This window comes from Sciurus carolinensis, chromosome 15 (genome assembly GCF_902686445.1).
Source record: "Sciurus carolinensis chromosome 15, mSciCar1.2, whole genome shotgun sequence".
Taxonomy (NCBI): Eukaryota; Metazoa; Chordata; class Mammalia; order Rodentia; family Sciuridae; genus Sciurus; species Sciurus carolinensis.
The window spans coordinates 9,243,850-9,271,090 of NC_062227.1; the positions used below are offsets into that span (position 1 = coordinate 9,243,850).

The 27,241-nt window shown below is 55.0% G+C and overlaps 1 protein-coding gene across 3 annotated transcripts in view; it reads left to right on the forward strand.

Annotated features, from left to right (window-relative positions):
• Positions 1 to 4,457: 4,457 nt before the first annotated feature.
• Phf2 (PHD finger protein 2) overlaps positions 4,458 to 27,241 on the forward strand; it is a 94,963-nt gene continuing 72,179 nt past the window's right edge. Inside the window, exon 1 of one of the 3 annotated variants that reach the window (XM_047526534.1) lies at positions 4,458 to 5,103. In XM_047526534.1, coding sequence (XP_047382490.1) covers positions 5,006 to 5,103 — 98 coding nt within the window. In that variant the 5' untranslated portion in view covers positions 4,458 to 5,005. The remainder of the gene's footprint in view (positions 5,104 to 27,241) is intronic. The other 2 variants (XM_047526535.1, XM_047526533.1) reach the window with 2 other exon arrangements.

The following is a 27,241-nucleotide window of genomic DNA, read 5'->3' on the forward strand; positions in this document are numbered from 1 at the left end:
TTCATATGTAATCTCAAGAGACCCCAGCTAGCCAAAATTATCTTGGAAAAGAAGACGAAGTTGGAGGACTCACACTTCCCCATTTCAAAGCTTACTACAAAGCGACAGTAATCAAAACCATGTCATACTGGCATAAAAACACATACTGACAAATGAAACATAAGTGTGAGCCCAGAAATAAACCCCCACATGCACCAGAATTCTCAAAAGGGGATCAAATAGTTTTCAACATGGCCACCAGGACCATTCAGTGAGGAAAGGGCAATCTTTTCAACAAATGGTTACAGATATCTGTATTCAAAACAATCAGTTTGGAGCATTGCCTGATGCCATATTAAAAATTAACTCGAAATGGATCAAAGACCTAAACACAAGAGCTAAAACCAGAAAAATCTTAGAAGAAAACAGAGTGAGAAAAACTTCGTGATATTGGAGATGATGACATTCTCTTGCATATGAAACCAAAAGTTTGAGTAATAAAAAAATATAAAATTTAGACTACATTAAAATTAAAAACTTTTGTGCATCAGAGAACATTATCAACAGAGTAAAAAGCAAACAAAAAAACAGGAAAAAAAGTTTGCAAATCATACAGCTAGGAGATTAATATCCACAATAAATAAAGAATCCCTACAACTTAACACCCAGAAAACAACCCATTTCAAATATGGGCTAAGGATTTGAATAGATAGAGAATATCTGTAAATGACCAAAAAGCACAGGAAAAGTTGTCCAACACCATTAATCATTAAGGAAATGCAAATCAAAACTACAATAAGATACCACCTCAGACCTATTAGAGTGGCTATTACCAAACAAAAACAAACAACAAAATTAAGAGAAAAACAAAACAATGAGTGTTGGTATGGATGTGGAGAAATTAGAACTCACAAATGGCTGGTGGGAATGTAAAATGGTGCAGTCACTGCGGAAAACGGTATGGCAGTTCCTCAAAAAATAGAAATACAATCACCACACAATTCAGCAGTTTCAGTTCTGAAAATATACCCCAAGAAAGTGAATAGACATTTACTTACCAATGTTCACTGCAACCCCAAGTGTCTACCATCAGATGAATGGATGTTTAAAATGTGGTATGTGTCTATGTTTATATGTACATATGTATATGTGTATATATAGCCACACAATGAACATATACTATATATGCCATGTACATATACAGTATACACATTCACACATAAACACACATGTAATGCAATATTACTGAGTTTTAAAAAGGAGAGAAATTGGGCTGGGGTTGTGGCTCAGTGGGAGAGTACTCTCCTACCATGTGGGAGGCACCGGATTCAATTCTTAGCACTGCATATATATAAATAAATAAAAATAAAGGTGTATCAACAACTAAAAAAGTATTTTTTTAAAAAGGCAGGAAATTCTGTTATATGCTACAACGTGGATGGAACTTGAGGATATTTTACTAAGTGAAATAAGCCGGTCATGAAAAATCAAATCCTGTGTGATTCCCCTTGCATGAGGTCCCTAGAGTAGTAAAATTCATAGATATATAGAATGGCAGTTGCCAGGGACAGGAGGAGTGGACAATGGGGAGTTATTGTGTAAGACAGAAAAAGTCTCAGGGAAGATGAGAAGGCTCTGGAGAGGGTTGGTGGTGGCTGCAATAGTGTGAATGTTTGATATCAGGCAACTGCTCAGTGAACATATGGCCAGGGAGTAGCTCAGTGGTACAGCATGCAACTCACATGCATGGGAAAAAAGAAGTTAGAATGGTAAATTTTATATTATGCATCTTTAACCACAATTTCAAAGAAACCTGCACCAGCACTCAGTCCATTTTGTGCCAAGGGGCAAGTGGGTGCACGCGTGGACAGACAAAACAGGCCCTAGAACAGGTGATGTTTACCTCTGGGCTAAAGGGAAGGAAAACGGGTCTGCCTCAAGCAGCTGTGCTGCCGCTGGGGTGTCAGGGTGCAGGGGCAGTGTGGGGGCCACACGGCTAGTGAGCCCATCCTCCCTACCCTTACGACAGGTGGGGTGGAGGGGGCACCGGGTGGTGACTTTGGGACACTGGTACAGACTCATAGATGCTGAATTGCAGCTGAGCCCAAGGACATGGGGAGGGCTTGGTGGGCAGGCATTGAGGTCCAGACATCATAAGCAGCAGGATGCCCCCTGAACTTTGGGAACTACTGACCCCACTCCTCTGGGGGGTCCTCCCTACTGCCAATTGTCAGTATGGGAAGCTCCCTCTACTTCCTCTATCCTCTCTCCCAGGTCACCTTCGCAGGGGCATCTCTGCACACCCCTCAACTCATTCTTTCTCCATCCATTCACTCATATATCTGCATTTACAAAATTAAACATACACCCACCGGCTTCCTTTACTCCAGGGAGGATTCTAAAAAAGCTGAGAGTCTGCTGAGCCCTCGATGTCTAGAGTAGGTGCTCAATAAATCTCTAAACATGGGGTGTTGGGGGCAAGTGGAGAGGGGAGGAAAGGAGCGTTTGCGGGAGATGGAGAGAAAGAAGAAAACGGATTATCAGGAGCAGGGCTGTTTGAGGCTGCAGATGGCAGCTGGCCTGAAAAATTTTTGACTACCAGGAAAGGGTCAGGTGGACATGCATAGGGCAGGTGCATTGGTCACAGTCAGCTGCAGAGAGAGGACCATCCTGTGGGCAGGGAGGATGGACAGAAGCATCTCAGTGGCCAGTGCCTGAAAAACCTGCAAAGGGAGTAGGGGCTTTACCAGGCACATTCTGGAAGGAGGCAGACTGAAGCTCAGAGGCTCAGGGCCACAGGCTCAGGAAGTCTGGGCTCCTTGCTTTCTTACTTCCTCCTCCCTCTTACCAGGCAGCTCCTCTTTTGGCTAGGCATTTCATTGCTTTGGGCCTCCGTTTTCACTTCTGTAAAATGGTACCAACACTTTTCCCAAAGAGCACCATGACCCACGCACTATGGCTTAGTACTGGTAACCCCTGTGAAGAACCAGAGCCCAGTGCACTGTGTCTAGGAAGCATTTGGTAAGTGTTGGGAAACTACAATCATTATTTGTAAACAAGAAAGTGGAAGTGTTCAGAAGGGAGGACGGCCCACTGTTGCTGTTCCTGCCACACAAGGGCCTCCAGAAGTCTAGCTTTGGGTCTCTGCCACTATGCTCTAGCCTGCTTTAATACTGCTGTGGCAGGAAAGGAAGTGTGTCCATTAGGTAACGGGCAGTGCCCTCCCCACCAGGGCTCACTCTGGGCCTCCTTTCAGATTCCCCATATCTGCAGAAATTCACACCAAGGCGCTGATGCTGGACAATGGCTTAATAGTTATTCCTTTACCAGAGCCTAGGTAAGTAAAAACCCAGGAGGAAGGAAACCAAAGGTGACCAGTAGAATTCAGGCAGGAGGCCTAGTTGTGCTCATCCTGGCGGCTCAGAGGTTGGAGGTGTTGGTGGGGGCACCCCTACCCTTACTCCCAGGTTCTTTTTCCAACCCTTCACTTTCCTCATGTTTGTCCCAGAATAAGGCCCTGCCACTGAGTCAGTGGTTAAGGGCCACCTGTTTGGGGAGGGTGGTGGTCTCTGAGGGCAGATTTGGCTCTGCAGGAGGGAGGACCTTCACTGAGCTGCCTGTAATGGCACAGTGATGCCTGACGGCCTGTGAGATACCTGGAGGCCTGAGAACTTGGACTTCACTTGCGGCCATCAGCATTTCCCCACATGATGTAGACTGTGCCACAGGAGGAAAGGGAAAGCGACAGCGAGGGAGGCAGGTCTGGCAGGCAGATTTCTTACAAGGAATGTGGCCCCCGCCCAGTAGGGGTGCCCCAAGGATGCAGCAGCTAGGGAGGGGGCAAGGGCCTCCCTCCCCCAGAGGGCACCTTTTCCCTCCCACACACACCAAAGGCCCCGAACACGGCAGGTGAGGCCAGAGATCCAGTTCAGGGCAAAGGCTGAAGGGGCGAGAGCGACAGCATCGCCCTTGGTCTCTTCCTCCCCACTTCTGCGGCACAGATGCGGGTCGCTGGGCTGTCCTCCCAAACCCTAAGTCTGGGGGCTCTAACCGAGGTTTCTGGGCAGCACAAACGTCAGGTAAGCTGTCTCTCTACAGAGCTGACCCATGCCAGCACGCTCTCAGGTCCCTTGACTTTTGTCCCCGTCCTCTGGGGGCTGAGATGAGGGAAGTCCATGGGATCCCGTGAGGTAGTGGAGCAGCCCCCAGCCGGGGAGGAGGGGAAGGGGAGCTGTAGCTGAGCCAGAAACCAAGTCGGAACTCGGGATGGGAGAGAGGCGACAAGGCCCAAGAAAAGGGAGGAATAGTCCCCTCTCCGCCCCACTTTGGGGTCAGAAAAAAGTTAGGGCGAAGGAGTTGCTTCTTGGCTTTCTGGACGAGGAAGGACATCCTGCGGGCTCTACTCCCGTACCCAGGGACAGGGAGGGCTCCCAGCCTGCCTTCCCTCGGCGTCCCGGGTCCACCTTCTCCCTCCGGGGTCCCCCCAGCCCTTCTTCTTCCCTCGGAATTTCCCCGGCCCACTTTCTCCCAAGGGGTCACCCCAGCGCACCTTCTCCCCCGGGACCCTCCGGCCCACCTTCTCCCCCGGCCCGCCTTCCCGGCGGCGGGAGCGGGGCCCAGGCCGGCGGGCGGAGGCGGCGCCACCCGGGGCGCTGACGTAGAGGCCGCTCGGCGGCCGGGGGTCCCTTCGGTGGGGCCGCGGCTCCCCGCCCGCCGCCCCCGCGCGTCCATTCCCTTTTGTGTCCCGCGCGCGGCCCGGCCCCGCGCACACTCGCGCCCTGCGCCCCGCGGGCCGGCGGGCGGCTCCCGGCGCGGCCCCTCCAGCCAGCGCGCCGGCATTGTGTGGACGCGCCCGGCCGGGAGCGCGCGCGGGGGCTGTCGTGCGCCCCCGTCCCCGTCCCCTCCCGGCCGCGGCGCCGCCTGCGCCCCGCCGCCCCCGCCGCCCCCGCGCGGCCCGGCCCCCGGCCCGGCCCGGCCCGACCCGGGCAGCGCAGCGGCGGGGCGAGCGGCGGCGCGGCGCGGCAACATGGCGACGGTGCCCGTGTACTGCGTCTGCCGGCTCCCCTACGACGTTACCCGCTTCATGATCGAGTGCGACGCCTGCAAGGACTGGTTCCACGGCAGGTGAGCGCGCCGTGGCCCCCGCCTGGCCGGGCCCGGCTCCCGCCCGGCCGAGCCCCGCGCCTCCGGCTGCGCGCCCCAGGCCCGGCTCGGGGACCGGCCGCCGCCGCATTCCGGGCGCCCGGGTCTGGCCCGGCCGGGCCGCGCGCCCTTTTGTGCCCAGGGCGGGGGCGCCGGGCGCTGGGCCCGCGCCGGGCGCCCCCGGCCGCCGCGCACAAAGCAAGGCCCGCGGGCCGGGAGGTGGGCTCGCGGCGCCGGGAAGTTGGGGCTCCGGGCCCGGGCCGGGCCGGCTGACAGCGGGGCCGCGGCGGCCGCGGAGGCCGGGCACGGGAGGGAGGCCCAGGCCCGGAGCCCCCGCCGCCTCCCCCTGCGAAGTTGCAGGAACTTTCCCCGCGCGGGCTCGGGGCGGCCGGGCCGGGAGAGGCAGGCGCGCAGCCGGGCGCGGGTCCCGGGAGAGGAGCGAGTGGCGGGCTCCGGAGCTGGCAGGGCTGGGGCGGCCGAGGGGACTCTGGAGAGGTGGCGGCCAGGGCCCCCACCCTCCGCCGTGGCTCGGGAGCTCCCTGGGACCTTGTCTTGGCGGGCAGGACCCCTCCCCGGTCTCCGCGCAGCTACTGGTCCCGGCCGGCCTGCGGGCCTGGGCGGGAGTGCGGTGACAGAACGGTGTCTGTGTGTGGGGGGGTGGGGGTTGTGGCTTTGCCGCCTCCTCCCTGGCCTTCACGGTTCCCCATTTCCCTCCTCTCTGTCCCAGGCAGGGACACCCCAGTTTTGACATGACCTTATGCTCTCTAAGGAAAATGGGGAGCCGGGAAGGAGGTAAGCCCAGAGACTGAAACGCGCTCTCTTGGCCCTTGCCCATTTCCATGACCTGGCCGAGTGCCTAGTTTTCAAGAGATGAGGTCCCTTCCCACCCAGAAGTAAAAAGAGGAGGAGGAAGAGGTGATCCTCCTGCCTAAACTGCTCCAACAGGTTCTCTTGAATCTGACTTTGCCTGTGGGATGTGTTGGGGCCTGGTGGGGGGGTTGTCCAGGGGCCGGATAGGGCTGTCTGCCCTCTGGGGCTGCAGTCTTAAATGGACAGGAGCAGGCTGGAGGGAGGGGAGAGGGTGTGGTGGTGGGTGGTCCCCCATAGTCCTTCCAAAGAGGAGACCCTCCTGCTTATTCTCAACTGTGGGTCTTTAGATTGGTCAGTGGCTTTTAAAAGTGAGCCAAGGCCTCTGGTCCAGCCTGGCTCCTGAACATGTGGGGAACTGGGTGGCCAGGATGTGACCCAGCCTGGTTACATTTGTCAGCCCTGGGCCTGCGGTTTCACCTCCATGCCTGTAACAGGGATATCCCTTAGGACAGTGTTGGGCTCTATGGCTCACTGAAATCTTCTGAGCCTCCTGGGTGGCCCTCCTGAGATGTCCTGGGCTTTGGAGAACTCTCAGAACAGGGGAGACCAGGTGTGGCTCTGCCCAAAACAGGGCCACTACAGTCACCCACCAACTGCCATCCTCAGGGGTTTGTGGCCACGCGACAGTGGGTGAAAGCCTGTAGTACTCTTCAGATCTGGCCCTGAATGTCCCCAAAAGTGGGGGGGGCCCTTCCTTCCCCTGCACCCCCTCCCAGGGCCAGCTGGGTACCTGTCAGCTCCCTGTTGCTGTCTGTACTCAGTGCCAGACTGGGGCAGGCAAGAGGGCTTGGAAGATCTCTGTCATGTGCCCAGGGCGACCCTCTGGGAAGGCAAGTCTAGTTCTGGACTTCCAGGCCAGGGGAAAACCCAGGTGTAGAGGGCCAGCGGGGGAGAGGGACCCGGGTTGGTGTTTTTGCTGCACTGGCACAGGCAGAGGCAGAGGCAGAGGCAGGCATGTGATGTGGAAAGGAAGATTTGGGGGAGACCTTATCTCCTTATTACTTAGCTGAGGTTTCCCTTTTGATTCATTAAAGGCAGTTGATCGGCTGCCACCTATTTGGGGTAGTCCTGGCTTCTGAAAGGGGGTCAGCCTTGGGACATATTTTCTCATTCCTCCAATCAAGGGTCCTTTGCCCTGAGCAGGGAAAGCCCCCTGGTGGATCCCTGGTTGGCTCAGGGCAGGGGCTGCAATGGAGGGAAGGTTGGAAGTGGGGTCTAGTGGGCAGGGTAGGGCTCTGCTGCCCCCACAGCCCCTGGCAGATCCCTGGGCCTCCCTTGGCATCACTGATCATCCGTAAAATGAAGGCGTGAGGCAGCCCCGTGGGTTTCTCAGCCTCCAGGTGTTCTTGGGTGACCCAGACCTCCTTCTGGCCCTGCAGACCACCTGCCTATTGTTTACTTCATAGTTCACATTGTAACTCACTTTTTTCAAGTTTGCATGCTTTTACACTTTTTATTTTGGGGGAACTTAGACTTACAGAAGGGCTTTAAAAACGGCAGTTTCCTTACTTGTCCCCTCCACTCCACTTCCCCTAAAGTTAACATCTGACATGGTAACCACGGCGCCCGCTGGCATTGAGACCAAGGAGCGAGCCCGGGCGCACTGCTGTTGACTCAACTACAGGCTTTATTCAGATCAACTTGACCAGGTTTCCCTCCTGGATGTCCTTTTCCTGTTCCAGGATCTCACATCACATGTAATTCCCTGTGTCTCCTTACTCTGGTGAATATTTCTTTTAAAAGGAAACTTCGTATCATTGCCTGAAATAGAACATTTGTGTAACTGGCCATACACAGTAACTGTAAAAATAAATACAGTAACCGTTGAAGTAAAAAGTCTGTTTGTCCTACCTGAGGTCACATTACGTTTCTTTCAGTGAACCTTGTTTTGGGGAGAATTGAAGAAAGGGTCTCCCACACTCACAGTGGCAGCGTCTGGTGTCGAGGATATGGTGGGGCAGCCCCTTTCTAGGGCCCCATCTTGCTTCCAGTTCACCTCTGCAGGGATGCCGAGCCCCACAGCACCCCTTGAGGCATTTGGGCAGAGGAGCGGGGCAGCCCTGCTGGGCTGGGTATGTGTACCATCCCAGGGGTGGTTCGCCCTGCATTCCCTGGAAGAGACGGTGTGGGGTGCGGGGGCCGATGAGGAAGGAGGCCCTCCTTTCGGCAGATCTCTTGCCTCTTACCGGGTTTCCCCCGGGTGCATGTGTCATACCTGAGTTACCTCTTCCCCAAGTTGTTGCAAGATTCCTCCTCCAGCCTCATCTTGACCTTGGCTGGTGGTCCTGGGGCTGGGGACCTCATCAGCCCAGCTGGTCTTCGCTGACATCAATGCAGTATTGCCTGGAAATTCAGGCTTTTACTTAACAGGTATGGATTTGGGGACAGGACTTGGTAGGAGGTATTGGCGGCCAGGCGCCACCTGAGTGTCTTGTGCGCTCTGTTAGGTGGGGATGGGGATCCTTGCACAGGTGTGGGGGACCTGCCCTCTCCTTTTAGAGGTCTTACTTTCCGGCAAACTCCTTGGGTCATGGACCATTTTCCCTCCTGGTGCCTGTGCCTTCCATCTGGAAGATGAGACCAGACCCCATGTCCCCCACCCCTGCCTCAGCCATACCTAGATGACCTGGCCTCTCACCTTTTCGCTGATTTGATTGGAGCATTTGATTGGAGCATTTTAATCTCTGGAAAGAATGATTCTACCTAATATCCTTCAACCATAGCTTTCTGCTCCTCTTTCAGGTGCTAGTTCTATTGCATTTGAAGAGTTTTAGGAAACATCATTTATTAAATTGGCTTGGAAGGGCTTGCAGGCTGTGCAGGTGACTTTGGTGACAAAAGTCTCATTTATTTTTCAGTAAATATTTGTTGGCGTGTATTCTACAAGCGGCTTGGGGTTGGCCCGGAGAGCTCTGGGGTTTGCCAGGCGATCTCTTGCCTCTTGCCGGGTTTCTTACAGGGAAAGCACACTTCCGGATGGTGTCATCTCCGTCTGGTGGGTCTTGTCACAGAGGGGCAAGTGAGCGCCCTGAGAGCAGAGAATAGGGTCGGGAGACAAGGAGGGCCAGGAACTCAGCTTCCGAGACTGGAAGCCACTGGGCTTCTGAACAAAGGAGGGGTAGGAGCAGTCTGAGGTTCTGACAGGGCCCAACCTGATAGCCGACACTTGGGGGCAGCAAGCCAGTCAGGAGGCAACTGCCACCATCCAAGAGAGAGAAGACAGAGCCCCCGTAGGGTGTGGGAGGTGGTCGAGTTTTGGAAATGCTTGGAAGGTACATTATGCAAGAGTTGCCCGGCACGGCCCCTCTGATCCTGTGCGTCTGTGTGTCCCTCTGGGCTCTGCCCCCCTCCCGAGGTTCTTTCTTTGTGTTCATCTTCCTTAGGATTGAGATGGGCTGTGGGGCTGTCCTTAGGTCTACCCAGCCTTAAACTCCTTATGGTGGCGTTGTGTCTGGGTACCTGAGGACGTGGAGTGGGCTTGTGGCCATGTCCAGCAGGCCAGCTGTGTTGTTGGCCAGTGGAGTGTGTGGGAGGAGAGGAGGCCCTGCCATGGGTCAGAAGTGACTCTGAAATCTGGGTGATCGGAGCCCCAGAGGCTGAATACTAGGGCAAGGGCCCTCCCCACAGAGACAGTGTTGTGGAGTGTTTAGGAGTAATGATTAATCATTTTAAGACAAGGGCTTCTCGCTGTGTGAGTTTCTGAACTTCTGGGGGAGGTAGGAAGGACGTCTGGCCAATTTCTAGAGGAGAAAGCAGACCTCCCTAATGATGTTGTTCAAAAGAGGTGTCTCGAAGGCAGCAACTTAACATACGCCTCATCTTAATTGCCAGGATGTTTGATGTCAACCTCGGGACTGCAGTCTGCATTGTTTGGAGCCATTGGGCATCAGGTGTGGCCACACATAGCTTAAGATCTGGGCTGAGAGTTGGTATGTTTGGTGTCAACCCTGCCACTCCTGGGCACCCTCTTTTCTGTGACTGTCTCCTCATAGTACATTGCTACTTGCTAGGTTTGTCCCCTCCCACCACCCCCCACACTCCCTGTGCTGGGGACTGAACCAGGGATGTTGTACCACTGAGCTATATCCCCAGCCCTTTTTTATTTTTGAGACAGAATTTCACAAAGTTGTGAAGGCTGGCCTCGAACTTGTGATCCTCTTGCCTCAGCCTCCCAGATAGCTGGGATTACAGGTGTGCACCACCATACCCTGTTAGGGTTGCCAGGTCCTTATTTCAAAAGAATGGAGGGATTTGTTATTGGGAATAAGTGTGGGCCATCATATGATGTTCCCTGACGGAGTGCACTAGAAGAATCTAACTCCTAAAATTCAGGGTTACTGTAAAACAAAGTCCATCAGTTGGTGTGTGGAGTTACACAGGGTGACTGTCCTTGCTGCAGGGTCTGACCTTAGGGCAGTGTTCCCTGCCTTTGGAGCTCTAGTACATCCATCATCTTATTTGGTTCCCATGTCGATTCTGAGTGTAGACAGGGAAGGCCACTCCTTAATCCTCACTCTCAGCACTAACCCAGAGGCAGCCAAAGGAGATGTCACACAGCTCATGACATGCAGGTGTCAGACTCCAGGAGGTGACCTGCAGCAGGTGGATGCACTTGCTTCCCAGAGGGTGCAGGTGAGGCGGTGGCACCTGGCTTATGCTCTTCTGGCTCAAGGACCTGAATAAATGCCAGGTGCTGACCCCCGCTTGGCCCACGGTTGTGACAATGCACCGAGTGGGACTGTCACAGAGGAGGGCTGCAAGCTGTGCCAGGTAAGGGACAGGGTTCCCTCTCCAAGCAGCTACCACAGTAGCCCCGTCCAGGTCTCAGAGTCCCTCAGGGGTCCTCTCACTGTGGCGCCTCTGTCTCTGTCCCTCCTTCTGTCTGTCCACTGTGTCCACCTTAACTTCTGCTACCTCGAGTCCCAGCTTTGTGGCATAGCCACAAAGTGCTGGGGGAAACAGGAAAATGGAATTCTAGCCGGGCTTTCATCTCAGGCCTGGGAATGGAAGGTCGTGGTGCCGCCTGTCCAGGCAAATGGAGAGGTCAGTCTTACAGCTTTATTTATGTATTTATTTTAGTTTGAGGTAGAATTCAGATAACATGAAATCAGCCTTTTGAAAGTACAGGTTGGTGGCAGTTAGTGCACACATACAGTTTTGCAGCCATCACCTCTCATCCCGAAGCTTTTCATGATGCCAAAGCAGATCCCCATCCTATAAGCAGCTGTTCCCTGGCCCTTCTCTCCCTTCGGCCCTGGACGACCGCCCGCCTGCTTTCTGGCTCTTGGGGGTTCTCGTTTCTGGGTGCTTTGCGTGTCGTGTGAATAGACTCAGGTAACATGCAACCTTTTGAACTTGGCCTCTTTCACCGTGTCAGTGTTCATCCATGTTTTGGCTGAACATTATTCCACCGTATGAGGCCAAAGTGTATCCATTTATCAGTTGATGGGCGTTTGGAACCTGTCCACCCATGGCTGTTGTGAACATGTGTGCACCGGTGTTTGGTTGCACACCTGTTTTCAGTTCTTTTGTGCATGCTGACCCTGTGGGCATACAGCTGCTGAGCTACTCCGAGCCCTACATTTGACTTTTTGAGTAACCAACAGACGCTTTCCTATAGGGGCTGCCTTATTCTCCACATCCTCACCAACACTTGTTATTTTCCTTTTTTTTCTTTCCTTTGTAAGTCATCCTGGTGGGTGTGAAGTGGTATTTCATTGTGGTTTTTCACTTGCATTTCCATAGTGATTAATGATGTGAAGCCTTTTTTTTTTTTTTTTTTTTTTTTTTTTTTTTTTTCGGTACTGGAGATTTGAACCCAGGGCCTTATGCTTACAAGGCAAGCACTCAACCAACTGAGCTATATCCCCCACCCTGAAGCCTCTTTTTATTAGTGATTTTTCTTTGGAGAAATATCTAAAGTTCTTTGCCTTTCTTTTCTTTTTTTTTTTTTTTTTGTAGTGTTGGGGTGCTGGGGATTGAACCCCAATGCTTGCTAGCCAACCCCCTTGGCCCATTTTTAAATTGGATTGCTATTTTATTTATTGCTGAGCTTTAAACCATCCTTTATATATTCTAGACTATACCTTTATCAGAACATGATCGGCAAAAATTCTTTTTTTCCCAATTCTTGGACTGTCTTTTCACTTTCTTAAAAATGTCCATTGATGTACAAAGTTTTTACCTTTGATGATGTTCAGCGTATATACTTATTCTTTTGTTGCTCATGCTTTTGGTATCCTAAGAATCTGTTGCCAAATCCAGGGTTGTGAAGATTTATCCTTATGAGGTCTTCTAACCGTTTTATGGTTTTAGCTCTTCTATTAAGGTTTTGTATCCATTTTCAACTTATTTATGCAGTGGCGTGAGGTAGGATCTAGGTTCACTCTTTTGCATGTGGATATCTGGTTGTCCTAGGACCATTTGCTGAAGAATATTCTTTCTCCACTGAATGCTCTTGGCACCCTGTTGAAAATTATTTGACCATATACACAAGGGTTTATTTTTGAACTTTGAATTAGTCTATGTGCTGACCTTCTAATCAGTACCACACTATTTTGATCTTTGCAGTAGATTTTTGTATGTGTGGAGGGGGCATGTTCTGGGCATGGAACCCAGGACCTCATGCACACTAGGCAAGCTCTGTACCAACGAGCTGCACCCTTAGCCCTGTAGTAAGTTTGATATTAGGAAGTATGAGTCCTTCACCTTTGTTCCTTTGGCTGTTTGTGGCCTCTTGCAATTCCATGTGAATTTGAAGAAGGCTGTTGAAATTTTGATAAGGACTGCATTGAATCTGCAGATCGCTTTGGGTGGCATTTCCAACTTAACAGCATTAAGTCTTCTGACAACTCATGAACATGGACATGTCCCTCCATTTATGTGTGTCTTGTCTAATTTCTTTCAGCAACATTCTGTACTTTGTGTGGAGGTGGAGTACTGGTGAGTTAACCCACGGGCTCTTTACCACTGACCTACATCTGCACCCCTTTTTATTTTGAGGCAGAGTCTTGCTAAGTTGTGGAGGCTGGCCTTGAAGTTGGTGATCCTTCTATCTTGACCTCCCAGGTCACTGGACATTTTGTACTTTTTTCAGTGTTCATATCCTTCACCTCCTTGGTTAAATTTCTACCTAGGTTTGTTTGTTTGAAGTGGTTGGGGATGCTATTGTAAGTGGAAATGGTTAATTTTTAAAATTTATTCATTGCTAGTACTTTTTTTTGAACATGCTAAGGATCAAACCCAGGGCCTTGTGCATGCTAGACAGGAATTCTACCACTGAGCCACACCCCCAGCCTCATTTCTGGTGTTTTTCTCCTTCGTTGTAATCACTTTTCACCATGAGGTAACTGGGTTTCCAGAACCACACTGTGCAGGGTCCCTCCTGCCCTCCTGGTGTTCACGCACGTGCTGGGTGTGTTTCCTGCATGTCTGCGTGCTATCTTTCTTGTGTGTGTGCTGTAGATTGAACTCAGGGGATCTTTATCAATGCACTATGTCTTAGCCCTTTTATGTTTTATTTTGAGAAAGGATCTCACTAAGATGCCGATACTGGTCTTGAACTTGTGATCCTCCCGCCTCAGCCTCCTGAGTTCCTGGGGTTATAGCACATGCCACCATGCCTGGTACTGTCTTCCTTTTTGACCATAAGCATGTATCAGACCTCTCCGCCAGATGCAGGGCTGGGCATTTTCTGCACACCGGTGGGACCCCTCTTGAATGTGTTTGAGGGTCCTCTTGTACAGGTCTCCATCTCCTTCCCCTGACCACCATCCTCCCTGAGGCCTGCTTTGTGGCTGGAGGTTTGGTGGGGTGAGCCCTTGGCTTCCAAAGCTTGGGGCGAAGACAGCGAGCGGTCAATTCCACGTGGCAACACAGGGCCTCACTGATGTTCATGCAGCACTGAGAGCTTGGGGGGTTGTTGGTGAGGTGGACAAGCCAATCAACTCTCCGAGAACTCAGCTGCTAGGGTCAGCATGACAGAGCGACAGAGGAGGATGTGCAGTAGGCTACCCAAGTGGGACTCCTTCATTGATTAAAGTGACAGGAAGCTCCAGGACTGGCCAGGGGAGCCCACCAGGCTAGGAAGAGGACACTTGGAGTGTCCCAGGGGTCAGGGATACCTGCAGCTAAAGCCAGGTGGGCCAGGAGGAACAGAGCTAGTGTGTGCTTCAGCTAGAAGGTGGCAGAGGAGCCTGACCCGGCATGGGTAAGGGATGCTCCTTTGAGTCCAGACACCCAAGAAACTTGCAGGGAGGCCAGGAAGGAATGCTGAGGCCATGCCAAGCCTCATGTTGAGGGGGGACGGCCAGCATCCTTTCTCACACTGTAGCATCCATCCAAGGTTAAAGACCAGAGTAAGGGTCAGGGAGGAGAGGTACCTGACTAACTTGCTGCCAGTGAGAAGCAGGTCTTCCAACCCAGGCTGCCTGTGATCAGAGGTCGCACAGCCTGGGGGCTGGAGGGCCAGCAGGTGATGTGACGTGACCAGGGCAGCAGAAAGAGAACCTGCTGCCTGTGAGGGAGGTCCTGAGGGAGCCGCCAGGGGTAGTGGCTCAGGCCTTTGGAAGAACCATGTGCTGGGTAGGGCTGTGACTTAGGACTCTTCTGGGGCACAGTCTCTGGCTGAGAGTGCTCAAGGCTGACTCCCTGAAGTGGGAGCTGCTAGGTGGGCAGCCACAGCCCTGAGAGTGTGTAAAGCTCTCATTCCTTTATCTTGTCTTCTTGGTGGTGCTGCAGATCAAACCAGGGCCTTCCGCACGCTGGGGAAGCGCCCTACCACTGAGCTCCACCCCAGCCCTCCTCAGTCAGCTGGTGCCCAGACACTTGGGCTGGGACAAGTGCAAGGGTCTGATTGGCCTTGGAGGGTGTAAGGATCCAGGCTTTGGGGTGGGGACTGACACACCCATGTCCGGGACAGCCAGACGCAGGCACAGAACTGGACCCCAGCCCACTGCCACTGCTGACAGTTCCAGGCCCCTGTAGGACTGGCAGCAGAGCGGGCCAGACTGAAGGTCTGTGTGTGGCTCTGTGACTTCACCTTGACTTGCCTTCCCCTTAGAACAGCCCCACCAAGGAAGAGTGTGTGTGGATCTGGGAAGAGCCGGGGAGGCAGGGAGAGCCGTCGGGAAGTGCTTGCTGGGAACCTGGGAGCTGGTCTCGTGGCAGTGTTGAGAGGGGCACAGGGGCCTTTCCTGCTCTGGACCAATGGCCATCACTGGAGCAAGGACACACCCTGATCTAGGGGTTCAGACCCCATTTCCCTATAGGAGACATTAAGGCCTGGAGTCCCAAGACCCTGGGTGTCCTGGAACAATCCAGAAATGACATTCTGAGCCCTCTGCCTCCCAAATGAACTTGGCCTGGAAAGGGTCAGGAGACGGTATGGGGAGCTCCCCAGGCCCATGGGCAGAGGGGAGGATCCTGTGGTTACTCATGCAGTAGCCCACGTGGGCGTGTTGGGCAGCACAGGGACCCCCGTGATGCCCTTTGAGATGGAGTCGCTGTGTGAGAATTAGTCATTGTGGATGCTTGTGGCCTCTCTTTCCTGAAAGTGGACAGAGCAGTGCTGACCTCTGTCCAGCTGTTTTGGAGCTGCTGCCTATAATGGAGGTGTTGTAGAACCACACTTGGGAGGAGCCTTTCTTGCCTGCCGTTTGGACCAACAGGCACCTCCAACGCCACCCTGGACCTGATGGGGCTCCACAGTGGGCCCCAGATTTGAGACTGCCCAGGAGAGGCCAGCTGTGGGGAGCCCCAGCAGCCAGCCAGGTACCTGCCAATCACGAGGCCCTTACTCCTTCCATTCCAGCTAACGCACGGGCTAGATAGGGACAGTGAGGCTTTTGTCCGCTCCTGGCTGTGCTTGGTGACTGCCCATCACCCATGGGACTTGCCTTGGTCTCAGGGCCCAGGCATCCTGCACAGTCCATGCTGGGAGTCAGGAGGTGTGTGGGTGACTGACTTGGGTCCTCATCTGTCTCTAACCAGCTGGCCACATGTCCTGAACTCCTTGGGGGAGGGCCTCTGTTAGCCCCTGGGATGTAGCTGTGAGGAAGGCAGCAGGGTCAGGGTCCCTGCTACTGGGTGGCACACACCAGTAGCAGACTCCACTGGGGGAGCCGGGCTGGGATGGGAGTGGCCCATCGGGTGGGCACATCCTTGTCCAGTCATCTGGGAGGTGACCCAGAGTGCTGCTTGGAGGGGACGGCTGGTGGCTGCCCCAAGAGAGGGGAGAGGCCGTGGGTGGGAGTTTGCACTTTCTTTCCAATGCAGAAAACATGGGGTCAGGACAGTGCACGACCCTCTCGTTGGTATTTTTGCTCAGAACTCTCAGAAGGCTGCCAGGCCTGTAGACAAGATGGAGAGAGACCAGAGACCAGTTAGAAACTGACAGCTTCAGGTGAGGAATGGAAGATTCTGGGGTGAGGGATGATGGAGCCCAGGGTGGCCCTCGGATGAGGCCTGGAGGAGCCCTGGGCCCAGGGGTGGAGAGGCTGGGGTGTGGCAGGTTGCCTGCCCCCTGGGTGGTCTGAGCCAGCTCCTGCCCTGAGCTGCACTAGGGTCCACTCTGTGAGAGGCAGAGACTGGCTGCCTCTCTCATTGCTTTTGTTGTGCGGAGATGAGCCCAGGCCTCATGCTTGCTAGGCAAGCGCTTTACCACTGAGCCCCACCCCCAGTCCCAAGGCGAGCTGCCTGTGGCCTTGAGGTTCTCGGTCCTTATCTGTGTGACTTGCCCTCTGGTCTGCCCCTGGGTGCCCATTGGCCTCTCTGGCCTGTCCCCCCTGCCGTGGCCTGGTGCTATCTCAGTTGCTCCTGGGCCCTGGGTGTAAGCCACCAGTGCCCCTATCTCCCTGGCAGTCACCTGCATGAGTGGCCTGGGTGCCTGTGGCAGTCTCGAGTTTGTGAGCCTGGGGCAGCCGTGCTTCTCTCCCTGCTTCAGGCTGCAGCTCTGGCAGGCCCAGAGCTCTGAGGACCCAGTACCTGAGTTCTCCCCTCACGGTGCTGGGACGGACATTCACTCCCCGACCAGGTCTGTCTCAGGAGGGCTCCTGCGCGCCTGCGTCCTGAGCGTGGGACCTGGCAGATCACTTGCTCTCATGGGTGTAAACTGGGATCGGGTGGCTCTGCCTTCACGTACACCCTCGTGTGATGGGGACCAGGGACTGAGGGTGGAGGTGGGTAGCGCCAGGTGAACTTGGTGCCAGCCTGGGTGAGTGCTCAGTTCCTGCCTGGGGCCATGAGACACGCCCAGACCAGACGCAGCCCTCTTAGCGTGAGACACACAGACAAGTGATGAGAATAATTTGCTCTGGATGTCACAGATAAGCAGAGCCAAGCCTTGCTGGTCTTCCCCCAGTTCTTCCCACCAGCCCCATAAACTCCCTCCAAAGTGTTCGTTTGTGGCAATGTGGGGAGTGACCCCAGGGGTGTTACATTCAGGGAGGTCCCTCTGACTACCTGGGGGGACAGTGTGAGGAGGGGGGCACTTGGCAGACAGCCTAAGGTCTGGGGACCCGGGTCTAGGACTGTCCCGCCATGCCTAGAAGTATTTCCTTTCTCCAGTTCCTTCTGCAGAGTGGTCACCCCCTTCAGAGGGTGGGAAGGAACCTGGTGAGGAGAAGGAAGCGTTATAAGTAGGCACTTTGAGAACCTTTCTAGTAATTGAAACTGGCCCCCAAAGGGGCACTGCCTAGAGAAACGAGGTTCACCGTAGACCCGGCTTCAGCCTCAGCACTGTGGACCTTCTGGTCTGAGATTCTTTGTGGCAAGGCCTGTCTCATGCACTGCAGGATATTTAGTCCTGGTCTCCACCCGCCAGATGCCACAAACAGCCCCCCACGTCCCAGCTGTGACAACCAAGTGTCTCTTGATATTGCTAAATGTCCCACAGGAGATGCAATGCCCAGTTGAGGGCAAGAGGAGACTGAGCTTCTGCCGAATAGAGTGCCTTTGCCTGATGGAAAATCAAGCTCAGCAGCACCAGACTTGGCTGAAATGTATTGACTTACCTAAGAAAGAGTCTGCATCCATCCACACTAGCATTGGCCGAGAGAGAGAGAGAGAGAGAGAGAGAGAGAGAGAGAGAGAGAGAGAGAGAGAGAGAAAATATATCGCAGTGCCTCAGCCACCAGCTCCCTGTCCTCCCTGGAACCTACTCCATGTGAATGTGACCCGGCATGTGCCGCCGGGTCCTCCTCTCTCCTGCCCACCTGCGCTCCAGCAAGATGCATTTGGCTTTCGGCTTCTTTCCCCTCTTGAGCCCCCACAGCGCTGCCCAGTGCACATCCTGATCTGTACGTTTTTGTGCCTGTATTCCAAGAAGGAAGGTGGCAGGGTCAAAGGGCACAGCGTTTCCGATTTCAAAATTGCCAGCTAGCTTGGACTGAGTTCTCTACACACAGGGCAGCCTCTTTTAACCTTTGAGAGCCGAACCTAGAAAAACGGAGCCCTTCACTGTAGTTTTAGTTGCAGTGACTTAACGATTGGGCGAACTCACATTTAAATCCTCCTTCCTAGAGCCGTGGGCTTCTTCAATGGTCCCAATGTTTTCTAATGAAGACGGAAAGAACGGGTTCAGTCCTCGAGGTCAGATGGCAGGGGAGCCCTGCCCTGATGGGCTGGGATGCCCCTTCCTGCCGCGTCCTGCGCTGCCTCCTACCTGTTTGCTAAATATCCCCCTTCCTTGTTTGAATCTCGCCACTTATCAAATCTAACTGGCTTCCCCCGCCACACACTTTTAAGTTCAGAATTGTTTTACGTTTATGGAGAAGTTGCAAATCTGGTTGGAGCATCTCTGCACAGCTCTGGCCCAGGTTCCCCTGATGCTCACGTCCGTCTTACGTCACCTCAGTAGGAGCCAGTGTCCATCGCCGTCCATGAGGCTGCGGGCTCGCTTGGGGCCAAACCCTTCCTGCAGGTCCTTCCTGTGCCAAGACCCACCCCCAGGGACATGCACCTGCCCTCACATCTCCTGGCCACTTTGGGGGCTGTGGCGACCTCCTAGACTCCCTGTCACTGGTCAGACCTGAATATCCCTGGGTGGCTTCTGCTCTTTTGAGGGGCCACTTCTCCCCAGATACTCCAACACACTTCTGCGTGGCTCTCCAGGTGGCAGACTGCTGTGACCCTGAGAGGGATGTGGAGTCACTGGGCAGATGTGTGTGGTGACCAGATGTGGTGGTCTCATGACATGTGCCCATGATCTGCCGGAGCACGGGTCCCAACGGTGCCCTCCACACCAGTGTCTGCCTGGTCTTGACCATGGCCCTGATGACCATTTATGGCCATGGATGCTTTCTCCTGGCCATGGTTTCTTCTAGATTTCAAATGTATGATTTTATTAAAGTTTGAACTACTCTTTGGAAAGAGAATTCGTTACGTGGGTCTTCAGAATCTCATCTGTCACAAGTGGACTCTAGAACAGTTTGGATTGGCCCAGGCCCTCTTTAGGGAGGTTTGCTGGGTCATTGCTTCCAGGGCTGATGCCCTCTCTGTGCTCCTCTGAATGGGATGTACTGAGTCAGCCCAGGGAGCGTTTGGCCTAAGCTCCTCTTTCTGCAAATGGGAAAGGGGCCACCCAGCAAGCCCGGGGTGGGCAGGGACCACAGTCTCTGCCTTCTCTTTTGGCCTGGTGTTCTTTCCTCTGAAGGAATCACCGGCACAGAGTCCACTTACATCCTGAGAAGAGGGGGCGTCTGGGTGGGCTGCCATCGCACCCCGGGGGATGGGTGGGACTCGGGGACAAGGCCTTATTCTTGAGGTTGCCGGGAGACTCTCTGCTGGTTGTTTTCAGAGTCTATTTTCCATGCAAAAGATGCTGCTATCTGTCCGTCCATTAGTCAGGCAGTGCCAGTTACCTGAGGCAGGTGGGTATCCGAGCTGGCCTGCCAGGTGCTCCCGTCCTGTGCGCGGGCGGCGAGGACTCCGAGGCTGCGCTGCTGGAGAGCCTTGGCAGACGCGGCTGGCGCTGGAGAGCCAGCCGAGGCCTCTGCTCTGGGCCACACCGTCTACCTGGTTTTTCTTGCTGAGCTCTAGAGAGGCCCAGAGGTGCTGCCCCACCTTGCACTCTCCCGCTTGTGGAAGGGGGTCCCTTGGGAGGCACTGGCCTCACCCTGGAGGCCCATAGCACTGTCCCTGCTCCAGCCAGATCCTCAGGAGGGCAAGGCAGGTGCATGTGGAGGCCCCAGGGAGAGGGACCCCAGTTGCTTGTGCACATCCACCTTCCTAGTTCCTAACATTTGTTTCCTTGTCCTTTATGACTTAATAAACAATAACGACAGCTAAAACAGACAGGCCAAAGAACGGATGCTAGAATGTTCAGACAGGATGGGCCATAGTCAGGTACCTAGCAGTGGGGGACCTCTAGGTCCCAGAGTTATCAGGAGGGGCCTCCTGATTGTTACCTCTTTCTAATGTTGCCCAGAGAGCCACAGTGCAGAGATGTCCCTTGACCTCCTCCCCCAACCCTGCCGTAGAACAGAGGTCGGGCCTCACCTCCCTTGGTCAGGAGTCCCTATCTCTGTTAATAAGACCCTGGACCTCATTTGTTCTGTACTCAGACTTGTCTTGTCTGGGAGTTTTATCCAGATTGAAGGCTCTAACTCCTAGAGCTTCCCAGAAGAGATATTTGCTCTACATCTGCATACAACTGGTTTCCTTAGAAACCACTGGAGTAGATGTTCAGAATACCTGCTTCTGATTTTTAAAGAGACCCTGCCCTTTGTTGAGAATATCTGTAACAATTCATAGAACAGTACATACCGAGACAGTCTGGATATTCATTTAATAGGCCAGGAGTCCTCCACTGTTGAATGATAGAGCTGAGGGGCTGGTTAAGTAAACCACAGTGTACGTGTGCAGTAGGAAATGACGCCGTTGTCAGCAGCGGTGTTTTCAGGGGTTTCCATGACGTGGGGGGATGTCTATGATGTAGTAAGTGACGTGATAGTGGGTTTTCATTAGTTAAAAGAAACTGGCCTGCAAGATGAATCTCTGAATATTTTTGAGGGGTTGGGGGTGAAGCCTAGGGCCTTAAGCACACGGAGTGAGCACCCAATCACTGAGCTATACCCTCGGCCCTGAAGAATGAAGATGTTGAGAGGTCAGAATTATCAAAAGTTAAGACTGTTTTTCCTACCACTTTTGTACTTCCCTACACTTCCCAGCTGGTTTTCCAGGCCCATTATATTACTTTTATAATCAGAAGTAAAGCAGGCAAGGAAATAAGATTGTCAGAGTTTAGAGGTCAGGTCGCCTGACCTTCCCTTTGGCAGATTTTATGGACTCTGGGTTTTATAGACTCTGGGGTTTGAGAAACTCCCTGGCCCAGAGCTGCTGACACTAGGCCTCTTGACACTGAAGGCTGGGGCTGGGGTGTCCCCACCTTCCTGCACACATGCCCCCTTTTCTGCTCTGAGCCCCCCACCTACCCCATTAATGCACATTAACTTGCTACTTCCTTTTGGCCCCAGGGGGCTGCATTCAGTCCAACAGGGCCTTCCTAGCCAGCCCCTCACCTCTCTGGAACTGTCCTGCAGAGGTATCCTAGTCCCAGACTCCTGGGCCTGCAGGGTCCTCCGGCAGCCCTGTCACAGTGGGCAGCAGCAGGGCCACCCTATCAGCAGCTGTGCTGTCTCACCTTGGGTGTCCACTCTAAGTGGGGAACTCAAGTGAATGGCCAGCTGCAGAGGCCACCATGGGCCTGCATGACCCAAGCTCCACCTGGCATGTTCCCCTCCTGCTTGTGGGCAGCCGAGCACCCATCTCTGCTCCCTTTATGACACGGGGGTCAGCTGGGACCTTGTGCTGCACACACAGATTGCGGGGTGAGTCCGCTGAGGGCCCTGGGCAGCCTAGCAAACACTGGCCTTACCAAACAGGCCAAGGGCTGGGCCCATGGAGGTTAGTTCAGTTCTGGAGACTCCGTTCCTTCACATGGGGATCCTCCTTCATGGGGCTTCTAAGTACTGCTTACCGTTACCCGGGTACTTACAGAGGCGAAGGGACGGACATGGGTGTTTACAGATACCAAGCAATCACTTACGGCTCCTTAGGAACTTACACACACTAAACCATTGCAGATGCTCAGGTCCTTAGAAGGACTAGATGACCACTTACAGGTTCTGGAACACCTCCAGATGCTAAATGATGACCCACGAGGAGAGGGGCACTTGCAGATACTGAGTGATTCCTTATCAGTACTTGGGTACTCACAGGTGTTATGCAGTTACTTTATAGGTACCAGAGTGCTCACACGTGCTAACCAACTACTGATGTTCTGGTCATACGGATGCTAAGCAATTGCTTACATTGAATACTTACAGATGCTAGGTGATTCTACATAGGTACGCTGCCTGGAAGTAGAAAGTAAGGTAACCTACAGTCAAAATACAAGGAGCCACTTTGAATAGGATCTCTCTCTTTTAGGAAGGATGGTAACGAATTTCCGAACATTCAATGTAAGCCTTGAGAAATTCAGAACTTGGAGTCACAGAAAATATGTCCTATTCATTGTGTGACCCTTCACTGACACAAAGCCCAGTTCCCAAACACCTGCGGACGCACCTGCGTGTGGTGCCCAGGACCGTTCTGAGTGTGCCCGACACACCGCACAGCCGGAGAGATGCGTTCTTCCGGAGCAGGCTGCGTGGCTGCGGGGCTTGCCAGCTCTGTGTCCTTCAGAGATCTGTGCGCAGATGGTTTGCCGCTAACTATGCTCCTGTCCAGGGCTGCCTTGGTCTTGGTGGAAGTTCCCGGAGGAGGTAAGCCTGGATTTCCCCAGCCAGTCTCGTGAAACAAGAAGCCGCCCTCTTGATGCTCGGCCACCGTCTCTCCTTCAGCTGAGCAGGCGCCCTTGCGCGTCACGTTAGTGTCTGCTTCGCTCTCTTCTCAGCCGCCCGGGGCGTGCTGGGTTCAGATTTGATGACCAGTCTTAGTGTGAATTCTCATGGCCTCAGCAGCCAATGGCTTGCGTGTGTGAGGTCCTTCTGTGTGTGTGAGGCGGCTTCTCCTCCTGTGTGTTGGGTCAGGGGTGTTGGGCAGGCCACGTTGAGCGGGTGATGTCCGAAAAGCTGACTTTAGTCCAGGGTGACAACTTTGCTGACACGGGTAGGGGGGAGCCTCCCGGGACCTCCTGAGTCCAGGAGCTGAAGGGATCTGCGCCCTGGCTGCAGTGGGAGGGGCTCCATCTGCCTGTGGGACAGCAGGACTGCAGCCCCGTGCCCACCACCCTGCGCTGGGCCTGCGGGGGAGTCTCCAGAGCTCTTGGAAGGGAGGAAACCCAGCTGCCCAGAGGCACCTCCTGCCAGAGCACCAACGTCTAGGCCCTAAAAACGCGCTCTTCGGGGATTTGGTGGGAGAGCTGACCCCAGACCTTTGGGGCCTAGGCAGGCAGGAGAGGGGCTTGCTTGCCCCTCTGTGCAGGCAGCTGGCCCAGGCTCCTGAGCAGAACCAAGCAAACCCTGCCCCACTCGGAGCCTCAGCATCTCTGCCAAGTCTTAAAAACGCAGAGTGCCGGCCCTGGCTGTGGGGTCGAGCCAAGCAGCAGAGGAACCAGCATTGTGGGACCTTGGTCTGCGTTCTTCTGTCCTTCCAGAACATTCCACTCCTAGGCTCTGGGTCTGGGGAGGCTGATCTGCAGAGACCCTGCAGACCCTCTGGCCTCCGGCTTTGAGGGAATCACTGGGGAGAGTGAGGAGGGCTGACCTGCAGAGTCGGCAGAGCCCGGAGAGACAGGCAGGAGGCAGCGGGAGCAGGAAGCGGGCCGATCAGGCCTGGTCCACATTTGGGGTCTGCCAGGGGAACCTGCTGCAGTCCCCAGGCTGGTGGCTGGTCCTGGGAGCTGAGGCCCTGTCCACGGTGTCGGGGTGGCGTTGCGGGCTGCCTGCTGCTGGCCTTTTCCCCACTCCCTCTACAGCTCTGGGTCCTTTGGCCTCCCCTTCTAGAAAGGTGAGGTGTGGGAGGTGCCCTGTGGCCAGAACCGGGGTTTCTAAGGCTCTTGCCTCTCCTGGCCACTTCTCCCTGGCTTTCGAGTCCCTTCCCCTCCCCAGGAGAGCTGGACCACTCTTGCTCGGGAACCCGGTGGGCAGTGGTCTCAGGAGTGTTGCGGAGGTGGCGCCACTCCTGTAACCCAGCGGGTCCCCAGCAGGCTGTTCTGCCAGCAGCTGCATTTTGTCCTTGCTGAGTGGGCAGCAGACCCCTTGGGTGGGAGGCCTGCCAGGGGTTCGAGAATCTGGAGGCCTCTGCGGGGAGACGGGGAGAGCCTGGCCCGCGCCAGCTCGCTGCACGCGGGCACCGTTCCTCTCCGTCTCCCCCTCCTCCTCCTCTGCCTTCTCCTCCCCTCCTGCCGCTCCTCCTCCTTTGTTTCCTCCCTCACACCCAGGGGCACTCTACCACCAAGCTACACCCCAGCCCTTTGTAAATTTTTTCGAGACAGCACCTTGCTAAGTTGCTGAGTCTGGCCTGGAACTCGGGATCCTCCAGCCTCATCCTCCTGAGCTGCTGAGATTAAAGGCATGCGCCACTGCGCCTGAGGGGCCATTTATTGACAAGCGAAAGTTAGGCTTCACATTTAATGATGGCGATACTCTGGGCCTGCGACCTTGGCTGAATGCCGAAACTGTGGCTCCCATCTGACCGGAGACAGTGATCAGGAGGGACAGGGGTGTCTATGGCAGCAGGCTGTGTGCAGGGTGCTTCCAGAATGGCAGTCTCAAGAAAATAAAGCCATCAGCCCCTGCCTGAAGTGGGTCAAGCCCGGGCTGGCCCGTGGCGCTGGGCACCTTGCCACCCGTACCTGCCCTCCCCGCCTGGGGCAGGGAGAGGCCCCCAGAAGGTTGGTTGTGAGTGCTGGGGAGGCCTCAGCAGGCCCTGCTGAGGAGGAAGTGTCCAGAGAGCCCTGAGCTGGGAGGGGCGGAGGCCACGTGGACCCTGGGGCTCAGCTCCCTTGGCACAGGCCCAAGCGAGGGCCTCTCCCCTTTTAAGGTGTGATTTTCCATCACCTCCATATCATGGAGAGACACTCACCTACAAACCTGTGGCCGCATTCTGTGCAGCCCCCGCCCACGGCCCCACACTCTGTCGCTCTGCATGGCGGTGCCTCTGGTGGACCTGTTTCCTACACTCCGCGCTATCTCCTGGCAGCCCCTCCGTCCAGTGGTGTCCCTGGGGATCCGCAGCAGGGAGGTGGGCAGCTCAGGTGGTCTTCCTGTGCCCTGCAAGTCAACTTTCTTGGTCTCGCTCTTGCACGTCTTCGTAGCCGGCATCATGTTTATCTGCCAGGGACAACTAGGGTCAGGGTCAGCCGGCATGGGCCTGGCTGGAGAGCGGTGCCCGACAGAAGCGTCCCTCCGCACTCCGATGCCCCCTAGGAACCTGTTGCCCTGGCATATCCAACAAATGGGAACCCAGTGAGGCCCTGGCAGATGTTCTGGACAAATTCCAAGTGAGGCATGGCAGAGCGGGTGAGGAGACGGGGTGTGGAGGGCGGGAGCCACGACTTTAGAAGTCTGAGGGAAAGGGCGTCCATAGCCACCGAGCATCAGCGTTTCAGACGCAGGGCTGCCTGCCAGCTGGGGTGGGTAGGTGGGCCCCTGAGAGGGCCACCACCTGTCCTGGACTTTACCAAGCCACAGTGCCACACTAGTCCAGCTCTGGTGGGCTCCTGTAGCGCTGGGGCCTCAGAGCCCAAGGGGACTTGGACACGGGAGCCACACGTTGCCAGGACACCAGTTCTCCTTGTCTGACGCTCAGATTTATCTGGGGCCTGTATTTTATTTGCCAAGTCTGGTCTTCAGCTTTGCCAGTGAAGAAATTGAGGCCAGGAAGGGGGACTTGGGGGCCCTGAGCCGTTTGTGAAGGTTCAGCCCTGGCTGCCCTACCCCGAGCTGACAGCAGCAGCAGACAGCCTGGCCCTGTCAGAGGAGAGCCTTGGTGTGTGTGTGTGTGTGTGTGTGTGTGTGTTTGGTGTGTGTGTGTGGTGTGTGAGGGGTGTGTGCGTGTGTGTGTGGTGTGTGTGTGTGGTGTGTGTGAGGGGTGTGTGTGTGTGTGTGTGTGGTGTGTGTGAGGGGGTGCGTGTGTGGTGTGTGTGTGTGGTGTGTGTGAGGGGTGTGTGTGTGGTGTGTGTTTGGTGTGTGTGTGTGGTGTGTGAGGGGTGTGTGTGTGGTGTGTGTGGTGTGTGTGTGGTGTGTGTGAGGGGTGTGTGTGGTGTGTGTGTGGTGTGTGTGAGGGGTGTGTGTGGTGTGTGTGTGGTGTGTGTGAGGGGTGTGTGTGGTGTGTGTGTGGTGTGTGTGTGTGTATGTGTGTGGTGTGTGTTTGGTGTGTGTGTGTGGTGTGTGAGGGGTGTGTGTGTGTGTGGTGTGTGTGAGGGGTGTGTGTGGTGTGTGTGGTGTGTGTGAGGAGTCTTTGTGCTGGTAGTGTATGTATGTGTGTGGTGTGTATGTCGTGTTGTGCACAGTGTGTGTGTGGTGTGTACATTTGGTGTGGATACCCATGGTGTGTGTCCACTGTGTATACTCCTATGGCGTGCGGCGTGTGTGTGTGCGTGTGGTGCGAGTGTGTGGTGTGTCTGTCTGCGATGGCAAGGCGGGCCTCGTGTTGGCTTCGTCTGGCTCTCTGAGAATCTAGGGGAGGCAGTTGTCACCTGCAGGCACTGGTGCTGAAAATATTCTCTGGAAGGGAAGGAGCAGCACCCAGTGGGTGGACAGGAGCCTTGCCGCGCCGCGCCTTTGTGATCTCCCAGTCTGGAGCGCGCTTACCTGTGGGGACCCTGCGACCACCTTGTATACCCACCGCCATGCTGGTGGGAGCACAGGTGGCCCCTTCACAGCTGCTCCCCAGGAGGACCTGAGTGAGCGCCGCCCTCCCCTCCAACCCTCCCCCCCACCCCGCTCCAACCCTCCCCCCTCCAACCCTCCCCTCCCCTCCAACCCTGTCCCCCACCCCGCTCCAACCCTCCCCCCTCCAACCCTCCCCCCCACCCCGCTCCAACCCTCCCCCCCACCCCGCTCCAACCCTCCCCCCTCCAACCCTCCCCCCTCCAACCCTCCCCTCTCCTCCAACCTTCCCCTCCCCTCCAACCCTGTCCCCCCTCCAGCCATGAAAACGACAGGGCCACCCTGCAGGTTGTCTTGTGAATTGAAGTTCTGGTGCGTCCACTGTCCACTGGGCTGGGCGGATGGAGACCCTGTGTTCATGCCCTGGCTCCCTGCCAAGCTCTCAGTCCTGCCCGATGGCCCGGAGGGACTCGGCC